At 35.2% G+C, this 20,391-nt stretch overlaps 1 protein-coding gene across 1 annotated transcript; it reads left to right on the top strand.

Moving 5' to 3' along the window:
* The first annotated feature begins 337 nt into the window (after positions 1-337).
* On the top strand, positions 338-9,721 carry LOC108451427 (uncharacterized). The gene is made up of 10 exons (XM_053028935.1): positions 338-532; positions 745-781; positions 965-1,028; positions 1,118-4,100; positions 4,193-4,327; positions 5,062-6,165; positions 6,730-7,491; positions 7,828-8,016; positions 8,392-8,544; positions 8,901-9,721. The coding sequence occupies exons 4-10, from the start codon at positions 1,164-1,166 to the stop codon at positions 8,949-8,951; spliced, it is 5,331 nt and encodes a 1,776-aa protein (XP_052884895.1). The 5' UTR covers positions 338-532; positions 745-781; positions 965-1,028; positions 1,118-1,163; the 3' UTR covers positions 8,952-9,721.
* Positions 9,722-20,391: the final 10,670 nt, after the last annotated feature.

Genomic DNA, 20,391 nt, shown 5'->3' with positions numbered 1-20,391 from the left:
AAAAGGACCCGATTGATATAGTATTGATAAATTGAGGATGTATTTAGAATAATTTGAAGTTTGGAGACCAATTTAAAATAATGGTAATAGTTGAGGGCTGCTTGATGGAATTAACTCTTTTCAGATGGTGCTAATTATTAAGGGTGAGTTTGGATGGGCAGTGCATTTAGCTGCGATTAGTGTAAAAACAGATGTGGCGGTAAGATTAGATACTGTAGCAATACTGTAGCGTGAGATAAAAAGTAAGTTAAATGCCCCGCACCTCAACCAAACGCCCATCCAAACCCACCCTAAGTTTGCTTTAAGACAAAGTGAAAAAGTGGAAAGCCGAGAACATAGATGACCCAAAGACTCACCTTTTTCTAAGTCCTCTGACATGCCTTGTTGGTCTTTTTTGCAAACCAATCAGTACCAACTTCATTAATTTAGATCCCACTATTGCAGTAATCTCATAACACAAATCCTCTGGCTACAAGAAAACTCAGTTTTTAGTGGCGGAGCATCGTAGAAATTCAGGGGTCATACTGAAATAGTAAAATTTTCCGAGCGGTTGAATTTTCCAGGCAGATAAACTTCAATTTCTACTTTGTTTTTTCCCCCCTTCTTCAATTTCCTTTCTTTTTGTATTCAGTTTTACTTACTTTTGCTATAAAAAAAAAACCAACCTTCAAATCTATTTATATATAAATTGAAGTTGTTGTATATTTTTTGATCTGATCTCATCTTTTTATGTTTTTGTTGAAGCAAGTAAGAGCTAAAAGACTGTTTGGATTTTGAAATGGTAAATGGATATGTTTATTATATTTTCCAGCATTATATGTATAATATTATTAGTGTGAGGGTACAAATATTTTGATTTATTATTTTTATAAGTAATTAACTGTCTTTTTAGTTATAATTATATGACATTACACGCGTATTATATGATTTTATTTGTTTATTAAATTTCTCATTGTGTTTTCAGCTGGACTGAGTTGAAAGAACAGCACATTGATTCTCATAGTTTGACTTGTCTTTCACCTTCCTTGGTATGTATAAGAAGTAGTGTCTTAATCTTCAAAACACTTTTTCATTCTTTAATTTTTTTTTTATGGTTATTACTTATGATTCACTGCAGTGTTTGAACTTGGAACATCATATTCTTCAATTTGAGCTTGTCAAGCATGGGATGCGGATTTTGTGAGGCTGCTCTTCCTAACATCTTTGCAACACTGGTTGTGGACCGTATGGTGAAGCCGGTAGGACGTCAACTTGATTATGTCCGTCGCTTTCATGACAATGTTGAAAAGCTCCGAGGGAAAAAGCGTGAACTTGCAGACGCACGAGATCGTCTACTACATAAGATTGAGGATGCTAAAAACCGGCTTCTACTAATTGAAAATGATGTACAGAACTTGCAATCAAGGGCAGACGAAACACTGTCGGATATGGGAACTCTGGAGGAGGAAATCCAACTGAATAAGAGGTGTCTCAATTGGTGTCCTAATTGTAGTTGGAGATATCAATTAAGCAAGAAAGCAATGAAGAAAATCCAGGATATCTCTGAGCTTTTGGACAAATTTGGTCAACTTGGACCAGTCGGTTACCGTGCTCCTACGGCCCTTCCCACTGTAGGCTTCCTATGTTCTAAGGAATTTGTGGTTTCGGAATCTTCGAAGGCTGCTTTCAATCAAATCATTGAAGCCTTAAAAGATGAGAATATCAACATGATTGGGTTGTGGGGGATGGGAGGGGTGGGCAAGACCACCCTGGCTCGTGAAGTAGGAAGTCAAGCTCCAAAACTAAATTTGTTTGACAAAGTTGTGATTACGACTGTGTCTCAAAAGCCAAATTTTGAGAGAATTCAAGATCAAATTGCACAATACATAGGCTTTGATATGAAGAAGGAACAAGGAAGAAGATCCGAGCAAGAATTATGGTTAAGGCTGAAGGATGAACCGAGGATTCTTATCATCGTTGATGATATTTGGGAATCTATCAACTTAAAGGAGAAGATAGGAATTCCAATTGGGGATGATCATAAAGGCTGCAAAGTTCTTTTAACAACACGCCGTCAACAAGTATGTCGAGCTATGGATTGTCAAAATGTGGTACAACTTGACTGTTTGGATGATGATGAAGCTTGGACTCTGTTTGAAAAGAAAGCAGGTCTAGATGACTTTTCTGATGATTCTATTAAAATTCTAGCAAATCAAATTGTCAAAAAATGCGGGGGTTTGCCTATAGCTATAGTTCCGCTGGGAAGTGCCTTGAAAGGTAAAACCCATCATGAGTGGCAAGCTGCATACCGGAGACTCAAAGATCGTAGATTGACCGAAATCGAGGATGTGAATGAAGAAAATGCCTATGTATGTCTTGAGGCGAGCTTCGACTACTTGAAGAATATGGAGACCAAGACATGTTTCTTGTTGTGCTCTTTTTTTCCTGAAGATGATGAGATTTATGTGGAGAACTTGGTAGGATATGCATGGGGACTGGAGATGTATAAATGCATGGACTCAATTAAAGATGTTAGAAGCGAAGTGCTTGCATCGATTGAGATCCTCAAGAACTCTGGTTTGTTGCTAGATTCCGGAGAAAGGCGTGTCAAAATGCATGATGTGGTTCGCCAATTTGCTTTGTGGATAGCATCTTCAAGAAAGGAGATTTCTTTTGGGACTGTTGAAACACTCCCGATGGATGAAAGTTTCAAGCATTACACAGCAATCTCTTTCGAAGCTAACCAAACAGATGAACTTCCTAAAGGAGTGGTTTTCCCAAATCTCAAATTTCTTTTACATGGTGGCGGTCGTTTCATGGAAACTTCAAGCGAATTCTTTGAAGGTATGAAGGCATTACAAGTTTGTGCTTTGAATAATAAATTGATATCTCTAGCTCCATTTCAGTATCATATGAACCTTCGAACTTTGTGTTTGATTGGTTGCCAACTCTCTGACATCTCAATGCTTGGGAAGCTGAAGACACTTCATATTCTCTCTTTACGTCGATCTTATATCACTGAATTGCCGACTGAAGCTGGTGATTTGGAAAATCTAAGACTGTTGGATTTATCGTATTGCGATGATCTACAAAGAATTGCTCCTAATTTAATACAAAGATTTTCCAATTTAGAAGAACTATACTTGCATGGTTGTAGTTCATTAAAATGGGAGACTGAGAACACAACTCAAAGAGAAAGCTATTCCAGCCTGTCGGAGTTGGATTTATTGCCAAAGTTGGTTGTAATATCATTGGATATTTCTTCTAAACATCTTCCAGATGGCTTTGTGTTTCGTAGATTATGGAGCTTTGATTTTTGCATTGGCATAGAAAGAAACACGTGGTTCCACAAGAGGGAAACTTATCCAATCTCAAGATCTTTGAGAATCGTTAAGTCTGTAGATGCATGCAAGCAACTATTTGAAGATGTAGAATCTCTTCAATTGAATGGTGTGGAGGGTCACCCAAACCTTATTCCGAGCTTGGACTTGGGATTTAGAAAGTTGACTTCTCTAGATCTTTACGAGTGCGGCTCTATGCAATGCCTAATTGATGCATCAAACCAACAGGTGCCAATCACTGCATTCTCTAATTTGAGAAAGTTATCATTAAGAAATATGTTTGATTTGGTAGAGATGTGCAGTGCTCCCCAGCCGCAGGGTTTTTTACAAAAGCTTGAAGAGGTTATAGTTTCAGATTGTGGTGAGATGCAAGTATTATTCCCGACTGCTGAATTGAGGAGCATAGAACAAGAAGGGCCCAGTCGTCATTTAAGCCTCCAAAGTCTGAAGATTGTTAAAATAGAGAGATGCAATAATTTGAAATATATCTTCCCAATGTCAGTTGATAATAGCCTTATGCAATTACATACTTTGAAGATAAAGAGTTGCAGGAGCTTAGAAGGCATAATCCAATACTCACAAGTCCCATACATAAGCCTCCAAAGTTTAAGGGAAATAGAAGTTGAAAATTGCGATAATTTAAAGTATCTCTTTCCATTGTCGGTTGCAAATAGCCTTGGCCAATTGCATATTTTGAAGATAAAGAGTTGCTCGCAATTGGAAGATATAATCCAAGACCCACAAGTGGCATACATATGTCTACTCCAAAGTCTAAGGGAGGTATGTGTATCTCATTGCAATAACTTAACGTCTCTTTTCTTTATTGTCCTATGATCAAAGATTGAGAAATTTGATTATGCTTTTCATTTTAGGTTTCGTTGATTGGTTTACCTCAATTGAAGAGAAGGGATGTGAACGGCATTATACTCGCACAATTATCTTTGCAGAAGTTGGAAGTGTACAATTGTCCTCAATTGACACATCTTATTACTTCGACTAAGATAAAAGTAAGATTTTTGTTTTTGTTTTATATTGTTTATTTATTTTTTTTCTTTAATAATTTGTTGTTTGAATTGTTGTTTAAAAGATAGATTATATTTTTAAAATTTTGGTCTAAAATTAATCTAAATAACCTTTTAAACAAATTAGTTGATTATAATACCATATAATAAGATTAATAAAATTTTCAGAAAAAATGTTATCCAAACCTTATGTTTTAGATATGTTGCAAACTATTTATCTAATACTAAATTATATTATACCTATTATGTGGGTAAACAAAAATAAGCTATATAAAATTATATATAAGTTTTAGTTTGGTTGGTATCAATATTATTTTCTAAATAGGAGGATGTGTGTTTGAGCACACTCAAGCACATTATCTTTCTATTTAAATGTGGGAAGGAATTAAGGATGATTTTAGAATTTGTATTAAAAATAAACTAGAAAAAATATATTTAATTTTTTTAAATGTAGCCTTTACAGGAGGTTTTTTATTTTTGTATTAATATATGAAAATGAGTTTAAGTAATTCCCAATTATGTTGTTACACCTGTCCAATAATTTATATGTACAGATTATGTGATATTATTTATGACTGTTTTTGTACCACATTTTTGGAGTATAATATTGATTTAATGTAAAATAATTTTTTTTGTAAGGAAATTAATTGATGAAATGTTAAGTTAGTTGTTGACATCTTTGAACATTTTGAAATTGAAAATTGATGATATGTTTATAGGAATTGGTGTTTGGGAAGATGACAAATGAACAATTAAGCAATTTGCATTCATGTAAATATGAGGAATTGGAGCAAGATCAAACGTCATCACAACATCATCCCTTACCTATTTGCTTTCCAAATCTGATTCTAATTCATATATTGGAATGTGAAAGCTTGAAATCTCTCTTTCCAATTACTGTTGCTCAAGGTAGCTCTAAAAAACTAAATGCGCCCAATTTGCAAACTTTGAACATAGAGAGGTGCTTTGGAATGGAAGAAATAATCCAAGACTCACAAGTATCAACGATAAGCTTTCAATGTCTAAGGGAAGTACAAGTCACAGAGTGCAATAAATTGAAATTTCTCTTCCCAATGTGTGTTGCTAATAGTCTTGGGAAATTGCAAACTCTAAAGATAGAGAGGTGCTTTGGAATGGAAGAAATAATCCAACACTCACAAGTATCAACCGTAAGCTTTCAATGCCTTAGGAAAGTACAAGTCAAAGAATGCTATAAATTGATATTTCTCTTCCCAATGTGTGTTGCTAATAGTCTTGGGAAATTGCAAACTCTAAAGATAGAGAGGTGCTTTGGAATGGAAGAAATAATCCAACACTCACAAGTATCAACCACAAACTTCCAATGCCTTACGGAAGTACAAGTCATTGAATGCAATAATTTGAAATTTCTCTTCCCAATGTGTGTTGCTAATAGTCTTGGGAAATTGCAAACTCTGAAGATAGAGTGGTGCTTTAGAATTGAAGAAATAATCCAACACTCACAAGTATCAACCATAAAATTCCAATGCCTAAGGGAAGTACAAGTCACGGAATGCAATAATTTGAAATATCTCTTCCCAATGTGTGTTGCTAATAGTCTTGAGCAATTGCAAATTCTGAAGATAGAGAGCTGTTCCCAATTGCAAGAAATTATCCAAGGACCAGAAGTGTTAATCTCAATGGCTCAAGGTCTTATACGACTGAAAGAAGTTGAGTTGACTAATTTGCCTCAATTGAAAGGAAGGGATAGAAACCACATTGTGCTGACATCGCCATCTTTGCACGTGTTAAAAGTGAGAGATTGTCCTCAACTGACGCCTTTTATCGTTTCACCTAATATACAAGTAAGACCTTATATATATTATTTATTAAAATTTTCACCTTTTGGTTTTTTTATAAAATAAGTAAATGCTTGTATAACTCTTTAAAAATAATTTTCATTTTAGAATTTTGGTCTAAAACTAATTTAAATAAACCTTTAAGTAGTTTAGTTAATTACAATACCAATTAGTAACATAAATAACATTTCAATTGAATACTTTTATTTATATATTATTTATAAAGAATAAATTGTTAAGACATTTTAGTTTCTTATATATATAATTGGAGATTTTTTTTGTAATTTATGATTATTTGAGTTGAAGACTAAACTTTTAAAAATTTGAATTCTTTGAACATAAAAGATTGAAAAAGAAATCTTGTGCTTATTCTTAAAGGAGAGAATCTAGTTTTGAACATTAGTGTTCAAAACTTAAAGAATCTATTAACTAAAATAAATTAAACCTTAATTTTAATAAAAGAAATTCTTAAAATAAAAAGTTCCATAGGAAAATGAATTAATAAAATGATAGGTGTGAAGTCAATGACTTCCAACACTTTGAAATTCATGATTGATGATATGTTTACAGGTATTGGAGTTCTCGGAGATGACAGAAATGAAGCAAATAAGCAACGTGACAGTCCCTGAAAGGGGAGGAGGAACACCAACATGTACGGAATATTTAACAATTTCCAATTTTGAAGAGTTATTTGAATATTCTGGATATAATCTTTCAAGTCTGGAGATCCTACGCTTGTACAAACTAACTGAATTGCGGGTGATATGGAGTGGTCCCATCCAAGTTAAATACTTTCAAGATCTCACTCAATTGGTAGTCCACAGTTGCAGAAGGTTAAGATACATCTTCTCACCTACCATCGCTCGAAATTTGCCACAATTGTGGATTTTGGATATATCTGACTGTGAGGAATTGGAGCAAATAATTGAGAAGGATCAAACTCCATCACAACATCATCTCCAACCTATTTGCTTCCCTAATTTGAGTTGGATTATAATAAGGAATTGTGAAAACTTGAAATGTTTGTTCCCAATTACTCTTGCTCATGGCGGCCTTCCAGACCTAGAACAATTATACCTTGAAAGGGTCACCAAATTAGAGCAGGTGTTTGAAGGAGATGAGGGAAATGTGAGTAAGGACGAAGAGACAGTGATACACCTACCTCGATTAACCGACTTAGTGCTTGGTAGGCTGCCAAACCTCGTGAGCTTCAGCCCTGTGGGTTATCATTTTGTTTTCCCATCTTTAACGAATTTACAAGTAAAAGGTTGTCCCAACATAACCACAAGATTTAGTGTTGATTCAGAGAAATCAGTGCATGCCAAAACACAGGTACACTACTTAAAACAGAAATTCATCCATTCAATTATTTTCTCATGTATTCTCCCAAACTCTTTATTTACTAAGCTTTAATTTCTATGCATTAACACAATATTTTTATTTTGGCTGTCTGAGAGATTCTTTTTTTATGCTTTAAATGACTAAATGAAATTGCATCAACTGTGATTGGTTTCTGCTGGCTGTCAATATTTCTTTCTATATATCCTTGTTACATTGTTATTTTCAATTCACAGTTCCTGTTCTTAATATGTCATCCTTTGTCCAATTTTGGGATACTGGCTTTGCTTTCTTCATCATCAATCATCAAAGGTTTAATTTGCTTTGCAGGCAAGCCAATCAGTTGATGAAATTATAGTGGAAGAATCTGCTACAGCTCAAGAAACTGCATTGCCAATTGGTTATATATGCTGGACCAAAGAGGAAGATGAAAGTGATTTTGAATATGAAGATGAAAGTGATGAAGTGACTTTGAATATGAAGATGAAAGTGATTTTGAATATGAAGGTGAAAGCACAGGTACACTACTCTTCCAAACTCAATAATAAGCTTTAAAACAAAAGTTCATCCATTGAATTTCTTTCTCTATGTATTCTCCCAATACTAAGCTTTAATTTCTATGCATTAATGCAATATTTTTATTTTGGCTGCCTGAGAGAAATTCTTTTTTTTTTATGCTTTAAATGACTAAATGAAATTGCATCAACTGTAATCGGTTTCTGTTGGCTGTCAATACTTCTTTCTAGATATCATTGTCGCATTATTAATTTCAATTCACAGTTCTTATTCTTAATATGTCATCCTTTGTCCAATTTTGGAGAATTGGCTTTGCTTTCTTCATCATCAATCATCAAAAGCAAACAGTAATAAGTTAAGTTTTAATTTGCTTTGCAGGCAAGCCAATCAGTTGATGAAATTAGAGTGGAAGAATCTGCTACAGCTCAAGAAACTGCATTGCCAATTGGTTATATATGCTGGACCAAAGAGGAAGATGAAAGTGATTTTGAATATGAAGATGAAAGTGATTTTGAATATGAAGATGAACAGGTACACTACTCTTCCAAACTCAATAATAAGCTTTAAAACAAAAGTTCATACATTGAATTATTTTCTCTATGTATTCTCCCAATACTAAGCTTTAATTTCTATGCATTAACACAATATTTTTATTTTGGCTGTCTGAGAGATTCTTTTTTTATGCTTTAAATGACTAAACTGTAATTGGTTTCTGCTGGCTGTCAATATTTGTTTCTAGATATCATTGTTGCATTATTAATATCAATTCACAGTTCTTGTTCTTAATATGTCATCCTTTGTCCAATTTTGGAAAACTGGCTTTGCTTTCTTCATCATCAATCATCAAAAGCAAACACTAATAAGTGAAGATTTAATTTGCTTTCCAGGCAAGCCAATCAGTTGATGAAATTATAGTGGATGAATCTGCTACAGCTTAAGAAACTGCATGGCCAATTGGTAGTGATATAGAAGGGTGGACTAAAGAGGAAGACGAAAGACATTTTGAATTTTAAAATGAATGGAGCAGTAAATGAAGTAATTTATATTTAAGGAGTTGATTTGAAAATTACGCATTGTGAATGTTTAAATTGAATGCCATTTATTCGTTAAATTGAAGACAGATTTATTGAGCTATAAGCGAGGAATGAGCTGGTGTTTGAAAGAAAATGGCCTAAAATGTCTAGTTTGGTATTTCTTTCAAATATTCGGGCATTGATGTGGGTTAGATCAGTATATGATGAATTGAAAGTGGATGAGAGAATTTGGTGGGTCTGCCCTATTAGAAGTTGGAGTGATGTCAAGAAATCTGGGTTGAGTGGTAGGTTTTGGTGTCCTCCATGTTTTGGTTGTGTTGAAGTTGGCCAGCATGTGGCACAAGAACCAGCAAGCAGCAGGCCATACAGCCCAAGCCAAGCAGATGCAGTTGAGGAAACTGTTTCTTTTAGTTCATTTTGTTACACTAAGTTGTGTAATTTAGTTTATTTTCAACTTGTTGCTTATGCATTTGATGTAATTAGGTAGTATTGAGCTGATAAATCAGCTTGTCAAAGTGTACAAGAAATGTTTTAACAAGTTTCAATGTTGTTTAGTGGTGTTAGGTGGATGTTTAGGTGAAATTTGTCTATTTTGACCAGCTTATGTCTGGTATATGTAATGGCTTTTATGCCAAAGTTCTTTTTTAATGAAAATTTATCAGATTTTTCATTCATATATACTCAATTATTTTTCTTGTTTTTCGATTCTGTTCTTGTTTCTAAGAAAATTTTTGCTTGTTTCTTCCACAAGCCACGAGCCTTGTTGCTCAAGACTCAGGTTTGGCTAAGTTGCTTTGTTTCTTAAACCCCAACAATTGGTATCTAGAGCCTTTGTCTTAGTGGACCTGTTGTAACTGAATCTCAAAGTTATGGCTTCATCAAGCTTTTCTCCTACAGCACCACCAGAATTCAATAGAGAAGGCTTTCATATATGGGTGGTTAAGATGAAGACTTATCTGCAGGCCTTTGATCTGCGGGAAGTTGTAAACACGGATATTGAGCCAGCTCCACTCAGAGCCAACCCCACAGTGGCTCAGATCAGGCAGCACGCAGATAAGAGGACCAAGAGGCACAAAGCCATGTCCTGCATTCAGAACTATGTATCAGATGTCATGTCCACAAGGATTATAGCCTGTGAAACACCAAAGTAGGCTTGAGACAAGCTTAAGGAGGAGTTTCAAGGCACTGAAAGGACAAGGCAGTAGCAGCTGTTAAACCTGAGGAGAGATTTTGAGAATTTGAAGATGAATGAGGAAGAAACAGTAAAACAGTACTCAGACAGAATTATAGCTGTGGTAAACAGCATAAGGCTCCTTGGAGAGCAACTTAGTGAAGCAAGGATAGTGGAGAAAGTGATCTCAACCTTACGTAAAAGGTATGAGGCAAAAATATCATCCCTCGAAGACTCAAGGGACCTAACTAGCATCTCATTGACAGAGCTGGTCAATGCTCTCTATACACAAAAGCAAAAAAGAGCTAGTAGACTGGAGGAGCACCAAAAGGGTGCCTTCCAATCCAAAACCAAGCCTGCCTCGAGCACCATTACCTACAAAGGCAAGAAGACTTGAAGAGACAAGCCTAAGTCAGTTGCCCTAAAAAGATGGGATAGACCCTACAGGCATTGCAAAAGGCCTAGTCATCTAGAAGCAAATTGCTGGTTTAGACCAGATATGCAGTGCCAATACTGTAGGAAAATGGGCCATCTTGAAAAGGTCTGCAAAAACAAAGGCAAACCAAGACAAGGTCAGCCACAATAGCCAAAGGCTGAGGCTCGAGTAGCTGAAGAAGGCAGTGACCATGAGGAGCAGGTCTTTGCAGTCTCCTGTTCAGCTGCTCAAGAGAAAATCTCAAATAGATGGCTCCTAGACAGTGGCTGTACTAACCATATGTCACCAGATGCTGCCATTTTTAAGTCATTAGACAGAAGCTGCAAAACCAAAGTAAAGGTTGGCAATGGGCACTTTATCAAGGGAGAAGTTAAAGGGGATGTGTTGATATGCACTCCCACAGGTAACAAGCTAATTCCAAATGTGTTGTTTGTGCTTGAAATTGACAGAAACTTACTTAGCATAGCTCAGTTGCTTAAGAAGGGTTATACTATTGTGTTTAAAGGCAAGCGGTGCCAAATTAGTGATCCAAGTGGATTTATGCTCATGTCAGTCACTATGGCTGATAAAAGTTTTGTTGTTGACTGGAATCAAGCTTCAATCTCAGCTTATACAGCTTCTCTTGATGAATCCAAGCTTTGGCATCAAAGACTTGGTCATGCCAACTATAGATCGATGGGCTAGCTAACTAAACAGGATCTAGTTGAAAACTTTATCAACTTAGTTGAGAAGGAGGATGTTTGTGAGGTGTGTCAGCTAGGAAAATAAGCCAGGCTTCCATTTCTATCAAACAAGCCCTGGAGGGCCTCAGAAAATCTACAACTTGTGCACATAGATGTGTGTGGCCCCATGAAGACTCAGTCACTAAATGGCAAGAGGTATTTCATCTTTTTTATTGATGATCATTCAAGATTTTGCTGGATTTACTTCTTGAAGCACAAATCAGAAGTGGCCTCAGTGTTCTGGAAGTTCAAAGCTGCTATTGAGACTGAGACAGGCTGCAAGTTTAAGACTATAAGGCCTAATAATGGAACTGAGTATACCTCAGCTCAGTTTCAAGCCTTCTGTGATGAAGCAGGTATCAAACACCAACTCACCAACACTTATACACCTCAACAGAATGATGTAAGTGAAAGAAAGAACAGGAGCTTGATGGATATGGCTAGGTGCTTACTGTTTGAGAAGAATTTAGCCAAAACCTTGTGGGTTGAGGCAGTCAACACTACTGTACATTTACAGAATAGGCTTCCAACTAAGGCTTTGGCTCACAAAACACCATTTGAGGCCTGGTTCGGGTTCAAGCCATCATTGGCTCGTTTGAAGGTCTTTGGTTGCATTGCTATGCACTAGTACCAGCTGTAAAAAGAGGCAAGCTGGATAAGAAATCTCAAACAGACATTTTAGTAGACTATAACACAGCCAAGAAGGGCTATAGGATCTTGGATCCTTCAACAAACAAAGTGCTAGTGAGCAGAGATGTTGTGTTCAATGAAAAGGAAAGCTGGAATTAGGAGAAGAATGAGCCAAAGGCAGTTTCTAAAGACCTTGTGGCTGATTAGACCGAGCCTGATGAAAATGGTCCTAAAGAGGACATTGATGATGAACCAGTCAGGGGCACTAGACCGTTGACTGATATTTATGAAAGGGCTCAAGTAGCCATAGTTGAACCAAGCTACTTTGAAGAGGCTGAGAGTCATGAAGCCTGGAAACAGGCAATGGCTGATGAAATCAGCATGATTGAAAAGAACCAGACTTAGGAATTGGTTGAAAAACCAGCCAACAAGAAGATTATTGGTGTAAAATGGGTCTATCGAGCTAAACAGAATACTGATGGTAGCTTGAACAAACTAAAAGCTAGGCTTGTAGTGAAGGAGTTTAGCCAAAAGTATGGCTTGGACTATCTGGAGACCTTTACACCAATGGTCAGGCTTGACACCATCAGGCTACTAGTTGCCTTAAAAGCACAAATACAGTGGAAAATCCACCAACTTAATGTGAAGTCAGCATTTTTAAATGGACTCCTTGAAGAAGAGATTTATGTTGAGCAACCTCAAGGCTTCAAAGTGGCAGATAAAGAAGATATGGTGTACAGACTGAAGAAAGCCTTATATGGCTTAAAACAGGTACCAAGGGCCTGGTATAGCAGGATCGGCAGATACTTGGTCAGTTTGAGATTTGAAAGGAGTACTAGTGAGCCAACATTGTATGCTAAAAAGCAAGGAGTTGAGACTCAGCTCATTGTATCCCTATATGTTGATGATCTATTGGTGACAGGAGGAGACCAAGCAGTGTTGGCTGATTTTAAAGCCAAAATGGAGCTACAGTTTGAGATGTCTGATCTTGGAAGAATGACCTATTTTCTTGGTATAGAGGTGTTGTAGCACCCCAAACCCGGCCCAGAAGTTATGGCCGGATCCGGCATGCCACATCAAAAACGTTAAAAAAAAAATTTCCATTCTAAGTCCAGAAAATTGTACTTGATGTTCAAAAGATTAATTCATTAAGGATTAAAGTGAATGGAAGTCATGCACCGGTAGGAAACCGAAAAGAGGTGGTGAGTCCATCGGATTGCTAAGTACCAAGCTCCTTCGGATCCAATCCTAGACATGCATACCGCCATTGCCACACCTTAACGTCATGGATATTTCTAGGAAACCGATTTGATTAAGTCATTTTTAGGAAAAGTGATTAATTTTGGAAAATACTTTCATTCGGAAGCTTTGCTTGTTGTCGTGTTATTTTGAAATCAAGCTGTTGTTTTTGAAAAGCGCGCCTAAAGCCATCCAATTTCAACAGTTAAAATAAGTATTACCTATCTTAGTAATACATATTAAAAACCATCAAAAATAAATAAGCGGCCTTATTACATTTAAAAGCCCAAAACCTCAAACGTAATTAAAAGGATGTCCAGTTCACGGAAGAAAATCAAACTTTCGAGCGGGTGGCCACTCCGAATTCCCTCACGACTCCAAGCCCACTATGGTTGGGGATTTCTGCGTGGATGAAAATAAAAGGGTGAGTTTGGGAAACTCCGTGTGTAAGGAAAACCCATTCAAAGCCCAAGTCACTCAAGCCTATTGGGCCTAAGCCCATTCAAGTAAAAGTGATCTTGGGCGAGCCATTTCAGATTACAATAAACGGGCCTTAGCCCTTATTCAGATAATGATATGGCCCATAGGCCCATTTCAAAATACATGTAACATCAGTAAACATATGCAAGCCCATTTGGGTAGCAGTGGTCTTGGGCGAGCCCTTTTGATTACAATAAACCGGGTCCTAGCCCCTTATTCAGATAACAGTATGGCCCATAGGCCCATTTCAAAATACATGCAACATCAGTAAACATATGCAAGCCCATTTGGGGAGACTACTCAATCCACCAACCACTACACTCCACCCGTACCAGCCATACACTCCATGTGGGGAATAGCTCAACCCACCCATTAACACTCACGATTTTGACCTTGTCGCTCAGTTATCAAAGAATTGAGGCAAAGCCTCCAAGACGTGGACAAACCACTTTCAGTACTTCCTCCGTCAATATCCCAGTCCCATGCATCAGATAATAACAAGATGGCATGCAGTAAATAACAACAGTCAAACATGCATTTAGGTCAATTTAACCCTAGGGGTATTTCGGTAATTTATCTCCTAAGGGTAAAACTGTAAATTTTCTATTTTTAAAGATATTTCAGTAATTTATCTATTTTAGGGTTTTTCATGCATATTCCTACCTTTCACGTACTAACAGAATCACTACCGAGGGTTCTTACTGAATTGGGCCCATTGGCCCATCATTCCAATTTTGACCCATTAAGCCCAAAAATATCAAGGGCACAGAAATCATGCACTTTGCAATCCAAATTTTGCAGTTTACCAAAAACATTAATCGATTTACCTCACGAGCATTCGCACACTCACAAATCTACAAAATACCGGTTTTCGGTATTTTGGCTTTTCGACTTTTGCCGATCCAGACTAAGAAAGAGGGTGTTAGTTACACACCTGTTTGCGACGATATGCTGACGAAATCCACACACGAACCGCCTACAATTGGATTACTAACACGTTAATCTAACTATTCAAATACAAACTACGTATTAACCCCTAACAATATTCAGCCAACCACACCTACAGATCATAGTAAGCTTATAAGAAATCAATAAGCAACTCATTAACAAATTCTTGTCAATGTTTACCACATAATCATAATTTCACTGCAAGCTGTCTTCCTGAGCAACAGTCACTAAATCATTTATAACTGGAGCTACGGAACTCCAAATCAAGTGCTGTTAATTTTCCCTGAAAATAGACTCATATATCTTCTATCCATAAAATTTTCAGAATTTTTGGTTTAGCCAATCAATACCAGATTTTTCTCAAAGTTTCCCATGTTTCACTGTTTGACTAATCTGACCACTCTTCATTACTAATCAAATTTCTCATTGTACAGAATTCAAAATATGTTCTTGTTTATTTCATTAGAAGCTAGACTCAATAAGCTTTAATGACATAATTTATTCAGCTTCTAATTCATCTCCCACAATTTATGGTGATTTTCCAAAGTCACGTTACTGCTGCTGTCCCAAGCAGATTTATTACCAAATCACTCTTTCACACCTAACTTGCATGCTTGTTATTTAAACATGCATATCACCAATCAATCATCACATATCTATGATTTTACTTAAGTATAATCTCTATTTCATCATTTTAAAGCACAACATGATAGCTGATTTTTCCCTTTAACATCTAAGGCACATGCATGTTCATTTGTTTGGCTCAACTTCACCTATCTTCCATTTTTCATCAAAAGAACACCAAACAACAACCATTTCCTTCATTTTAATTCATGACCAAATGCTCACAACACAACCAAAAACCAAAATATGCTTCAAGAGTTAAGATAGAATCAAGAAGAACTCATGAACATCAAGATAGAAGCAAACTACCATGAACTTACCTTCAATTTTCTTCCCCAAGTTACCGAACATTTAAGAGCTTTCTCCTCTCCTTTCTCTTCTCTAACTTTAGGCTAGGATGAACAAAGATGGACAAAACTTTGTTCTTTTCACCCCTTTTTCTTTTAATAAAACTTCATATTTCATCCATTTAATTCTTTAATACAAAAGACATGAAATTCTTATCATGAAACATTTACCTAACCCATTATCATGAAACATTTACCTAACCCATTATCATGGAACATTTACCTAACCTATTATCATGGAACATTTACCTAACCTATTATCATGAAACATTTACCTAACTTATTATCAATTTGTATCAATTTGTACTATAAATTATGAATATCAAGTGTACATTTTGTCTACAACAACATGATGGCTGGCCACTTCATGTAAAATGGGAGGTTTGTCATGCAAATCCTCCTATTTTGCACTCATATTTATTTGGCCATTTCAATTTAGCCTATAGCATTTTCAAACATTTTCACATAGGTCCTATTTCATAATTTCACCCCCTTTTTCTTATGGAACAAAAATTAACTAAAATTGTCGGGTTCTATCTTAAGCTTAGGCTTTATAGAGGCCCACTAACATAATTAAACCTATGCCAACATTCACAGGATTCCCAAAAATTGGGGCGTTACAGGTGTCACAAACTAAAAATGGAATATTCCTAATCTAGAAAACCTTTGCCTCCAAAATTCTAACCAAGTTCACCATGAAAAACAGTAAAGCAACAAGCACTCCTATTGCTATGGGAGAAAAGCTATCAAGCCAAGTCATTTCTAAACAAGTTAGTGAATCAGTATATAGGAGCCTAGTTGGTTGTTTGCTATACCTGACTGCCACTAGGCTAGACATCATTTTTGTGTAAGCTTACTCTCGAAGTTTATGCATTGTTGCACTAAAAAGCATTTTCAAGTAGCAAAAAGGGTGCTCAGGTACATCAAAGGTACCCTGAGTTATGGAATGCTGTATAGCAAGGCTGAAAGCCTTAGATTGGTTGGCTATACTGACAGTAACTAGGCTGGTTCGATGGATGACATGAAGAGCACTTCAGGATATGTTTTTACCCTTGGCTCAGCCATCTTTTGTTGGAGTTCGAAGAAACAAAATGTAGTTTCTTAGTCAACTGCTAAGGCAGAGTATGTTGTAGTTGCTGAAGCTGTTAACCAAGCTGTATGGCTAAGAAAAATCTTGGCTGATCTGAATCTACATCAAGAGGAAGCAACAGAGATAAAATGTGACAACAAATCTGCTGTTGCAATTTCAAAGAATCCGATTTTTCATGGAAGAACTAAGCACTTCAGTATTAAGCTTCATGTTGTTAGAGAAATGGAGCAAGCTCAAGAGATAGAACTAGTTCATTGCAATTCAGAAGATCAAATTGCTGACATCTTGACAAAACCCCCCAGTTTGGCAAGGTTCATCAAGTTAAGAAGGCAAATGGGAGTATGCAACATGCTAGCCAAGGAGGAGTGCTGAAGTTGGCCAGCATGTGGCACAAGAACCAGCAAGCAGCAGGCCATACAGTTCGAGCCAAGCAGATACAGTTGAGGAAACTGTTTCTTTTAGTTCATTTTGTTACACTTAACTTGTTGCTAATGCATTTGATGTAGTTAGGTAGTATTGAGCTGATAAATCAGCTTGTCAAAGTGTACAAGAAATGTTTTAACAAGTTTCAATGTTGTTTAGTGGTGTTAGGTGGATGTTTAGGTGAAATTTGTCTATTTTGACCAGCTTATGTCTGGTATATGTAATGACTTTTATGCCAAAGTTCTTTTTTAATGAAAATTTATCAGATTTTTCATTCACATACGCTCCATTATTTTTCTTGTTTTTCTATTCTGTTCTTGTTTCTAAACAAGTTTCTGCTTCTTTCTTTCACAAGCCACAAGCCTTGTTGCTCAAGACTCAGGTTCATCTAAGTTGCTTTGTTTCTTAAACCCCAATAGGTTGGGTTAAATTTAAGGTGTGTTGTGTGAAGATTGAGGGTGAAGCAGGGTGTGGAGGGGTGTTAAGAAATTTAGAAGGGGTGGCAAGGACAGTGTTTTCAGGTCCATGTGTAGTGAAAGATTCATATGCCGCAGAGGTGGGGGCGATTAACTTAGCTTTGGATGTGTTTCTAGAGATGAGATGGAAGGGTAGGTGTTCTTTAATTATCGAGGTTGGTTCCACGGAGGTGTTTAGCTGGGTTGTGAACAAAGGTTCGAGACCGTGGTCGCTATTCTCTTTCTTTAAGGAAGTTGATTTCAGGTTGTCTAGTATTGGGAATGTATCCTTTTCAAGAGTGGACAAACACGGTAATGCGATGGCCTTTGCACTGGCGGTTATTGGTTTGAAAAGGTAGGGTATGTTTAATGCATGGTGGTGATCTTAGTGTGTTGCTCTAGGGTGTTTGCAGGTGTAATTGCTGGCTGTTTTGTGGTTGTATGGGGTGTTTTGTGCAGGTTTTTTTCTGTTTTGTGGTCCGTTTATCAGAGATGGTTTTTTTTGTTTGGTTGTGGGGGGTTTGTTTGCTGTGCTGTGACTGTGTTTCGGATTATGTTCTTTGGCGGGGTTTGTTTTGTTCTTGCTGTATGTTTTGCTTTACTTCAGCTTTGATTGCTGTTGGTTTTGATCAAGCAAAAAGAAAATTGTTTTAGTTATACCCTTAACCACTTGTCTAGAAATTAATATCAACTTTATTAAAAGCATTCTTCATTTGTTTACATGAGTTTTTAAATTATTTTTGGGTAACACGGTTTGTATTTATGCCAAACAGTTATTCGATACAATATATTAATCTTCTTACTATATGTATCTATGAGTTAAAACATAAGTGTCATTTATTAATTTATCATCTTACCCTTAACATATTTTTTATATAGTCTAAAATAAAATATAAAATATTAGTATTTATAAAATATTTACATTAAAATATAATAAAATAACAAAATAAAAATATTATAACAATTAATTTTATAAAATATTAAAACAATAAAATAAAATTATTATTGTTTAAAAATAATATAATAATATTATTACTTTTTAAAAATAATAAAATAAAAATATTAAAAATTAGTTTTTATATTAATATTAATATATTAATGTAAATAATAAAAATTATCGATTTTAAAACTTTTTTATTTTAGAAAATAAACTTAGTCTATTTTCAAAAAGACATATGAGTTAATAAAATTGATTTATTTTAACATATTTCATGTAAGGGTGTCCATCTTAATAAAAATTGATTTATTTTTAACATATTTCATGTAAGGGTGTCCATCTTAGTTAATTTATTATCTTTCCAAAACTTATTTTCAACTTTAACCGTGAAAAGTTATATTAATGTAATTTAATAAAAACCATGCTTCATACATAATTAAATAAAATCCATATTCTAATAGCCTAAATGATTTAAATGTCGGGCATGCCTAAGTAAAATCGTAAGCTAAGTCTACTAACACAATTCAAAATAAAATATTACAGTCTTTAAAAAATAATAATATATCAAATAGTAACTTAAGAATATTTAATAAAATCGAGCCAAACACCTCCAAATGCCAAGTCTGTGTCCTAACCTTGCAGGTTATCTAAAAAGATGCGAATAAAAAGGGAGTGAGCTATGAAGCTCAGTGTGAGTTCTATCACAAGACAAATCGGTGCAAACTGTAGACACATCATACAGAAAATCAATTCATAAATTAAATCACATTTACTTAGTCAAATTGAATATTGGTAATTCATATTGGGTGAGCGTTCGATCGAATCGAATCGAATCGAATAAAAAATTTTGAGTTAATCGAGTTGACGAATAATATTTTATCATCCTAATTTGATTTGAAATTTTCTCGAATCGAGTCGAGTGAGATGAAATTCGAATCGAATCGAATCGAATATATTTATTCTTGTTAAATTTTAAAAATAATTTTTGGTCCTTGTAACCACTATAACCCACCGTAATAAAATTTGTTCATCGTAATCAATTTTTTTATTAACTTTCATCAACTCATAATTTATTTATTATTCTTTTATATACAAGTTAGCTTCTTTGCTTACTTAGCTATTTCAATTATCTTCAGAGTCTTGTCCTATGTATTTTGGAATTAAAAATATATTAAAAGTAAAAATGTGATTTTTTAATAAAAGTTACTTTAAAGATAAAATGTGAAATTAATACCAATATAAAATTTTAACACGAATGTTTTATGACATCATTAATAATTCAATTTTAATATAAATATTCAATATGACTAAACAATTCAATAATATAAATAATATAAATGTAAATTTAATTTAAAATATAAATAGTAGATATAAATAAAATTATTACTATTTATATTTAGGGATTTTGTTTGGATAATTTTTATTTTTATTTTGGGAATAAAGGGTGAGAGGTAAAAGTTTAAAAGGAAAATAAAAAGTTTTGGGGAGTAAAAATTTGAGGGAAAGTAAATAGGAGAGAGTAAAATTTTGGAGGGAAAATATTAATAAAAAAATTAGGGAAGGGGGATGAATTTGGGGTAGATGAGGATCAGAGGGAAGTAAAAGTTTTAGGGTAAAATGGAAGGGAGTAAAAAATATGGGGAAAAATAAAAAGTTTTGAGGGTTTTTGGGAGTAAAATTTTGAAGAAAAGTAAATGGGAGAGTAAAATTTTGGTGGGAAATGGATTTTGGGTAGATGGCGGGTTAGGATGGGAAGGGAGTAAAAGTTTTGGGGGGAAAGTGGGAAGGAGTAAAAGTTTTGGAGGGAAAGTGGGAAGAAGTAAAAGTTTTGAGGGAAAAGTA

The sequence above is a fragment of the Gossypium arboreum genome, chromosome 5, assembly GCF_025698485.1.
Source record: "Gossypium arboreum isolate Shixiya-1 chromosome 5, ASM2569848v2, whole genome shotgun sequence".
NCBI classification, from domain to species: Eukaryota; Viridiplantae; Streptophyta; class Magnoliopsida; order Malvales; family Malvaceae; genus Gossypium; species Gossypium arboreum.
This window is presented reverse-complemented; position numbering and strand designations above follow the sequence as displayed.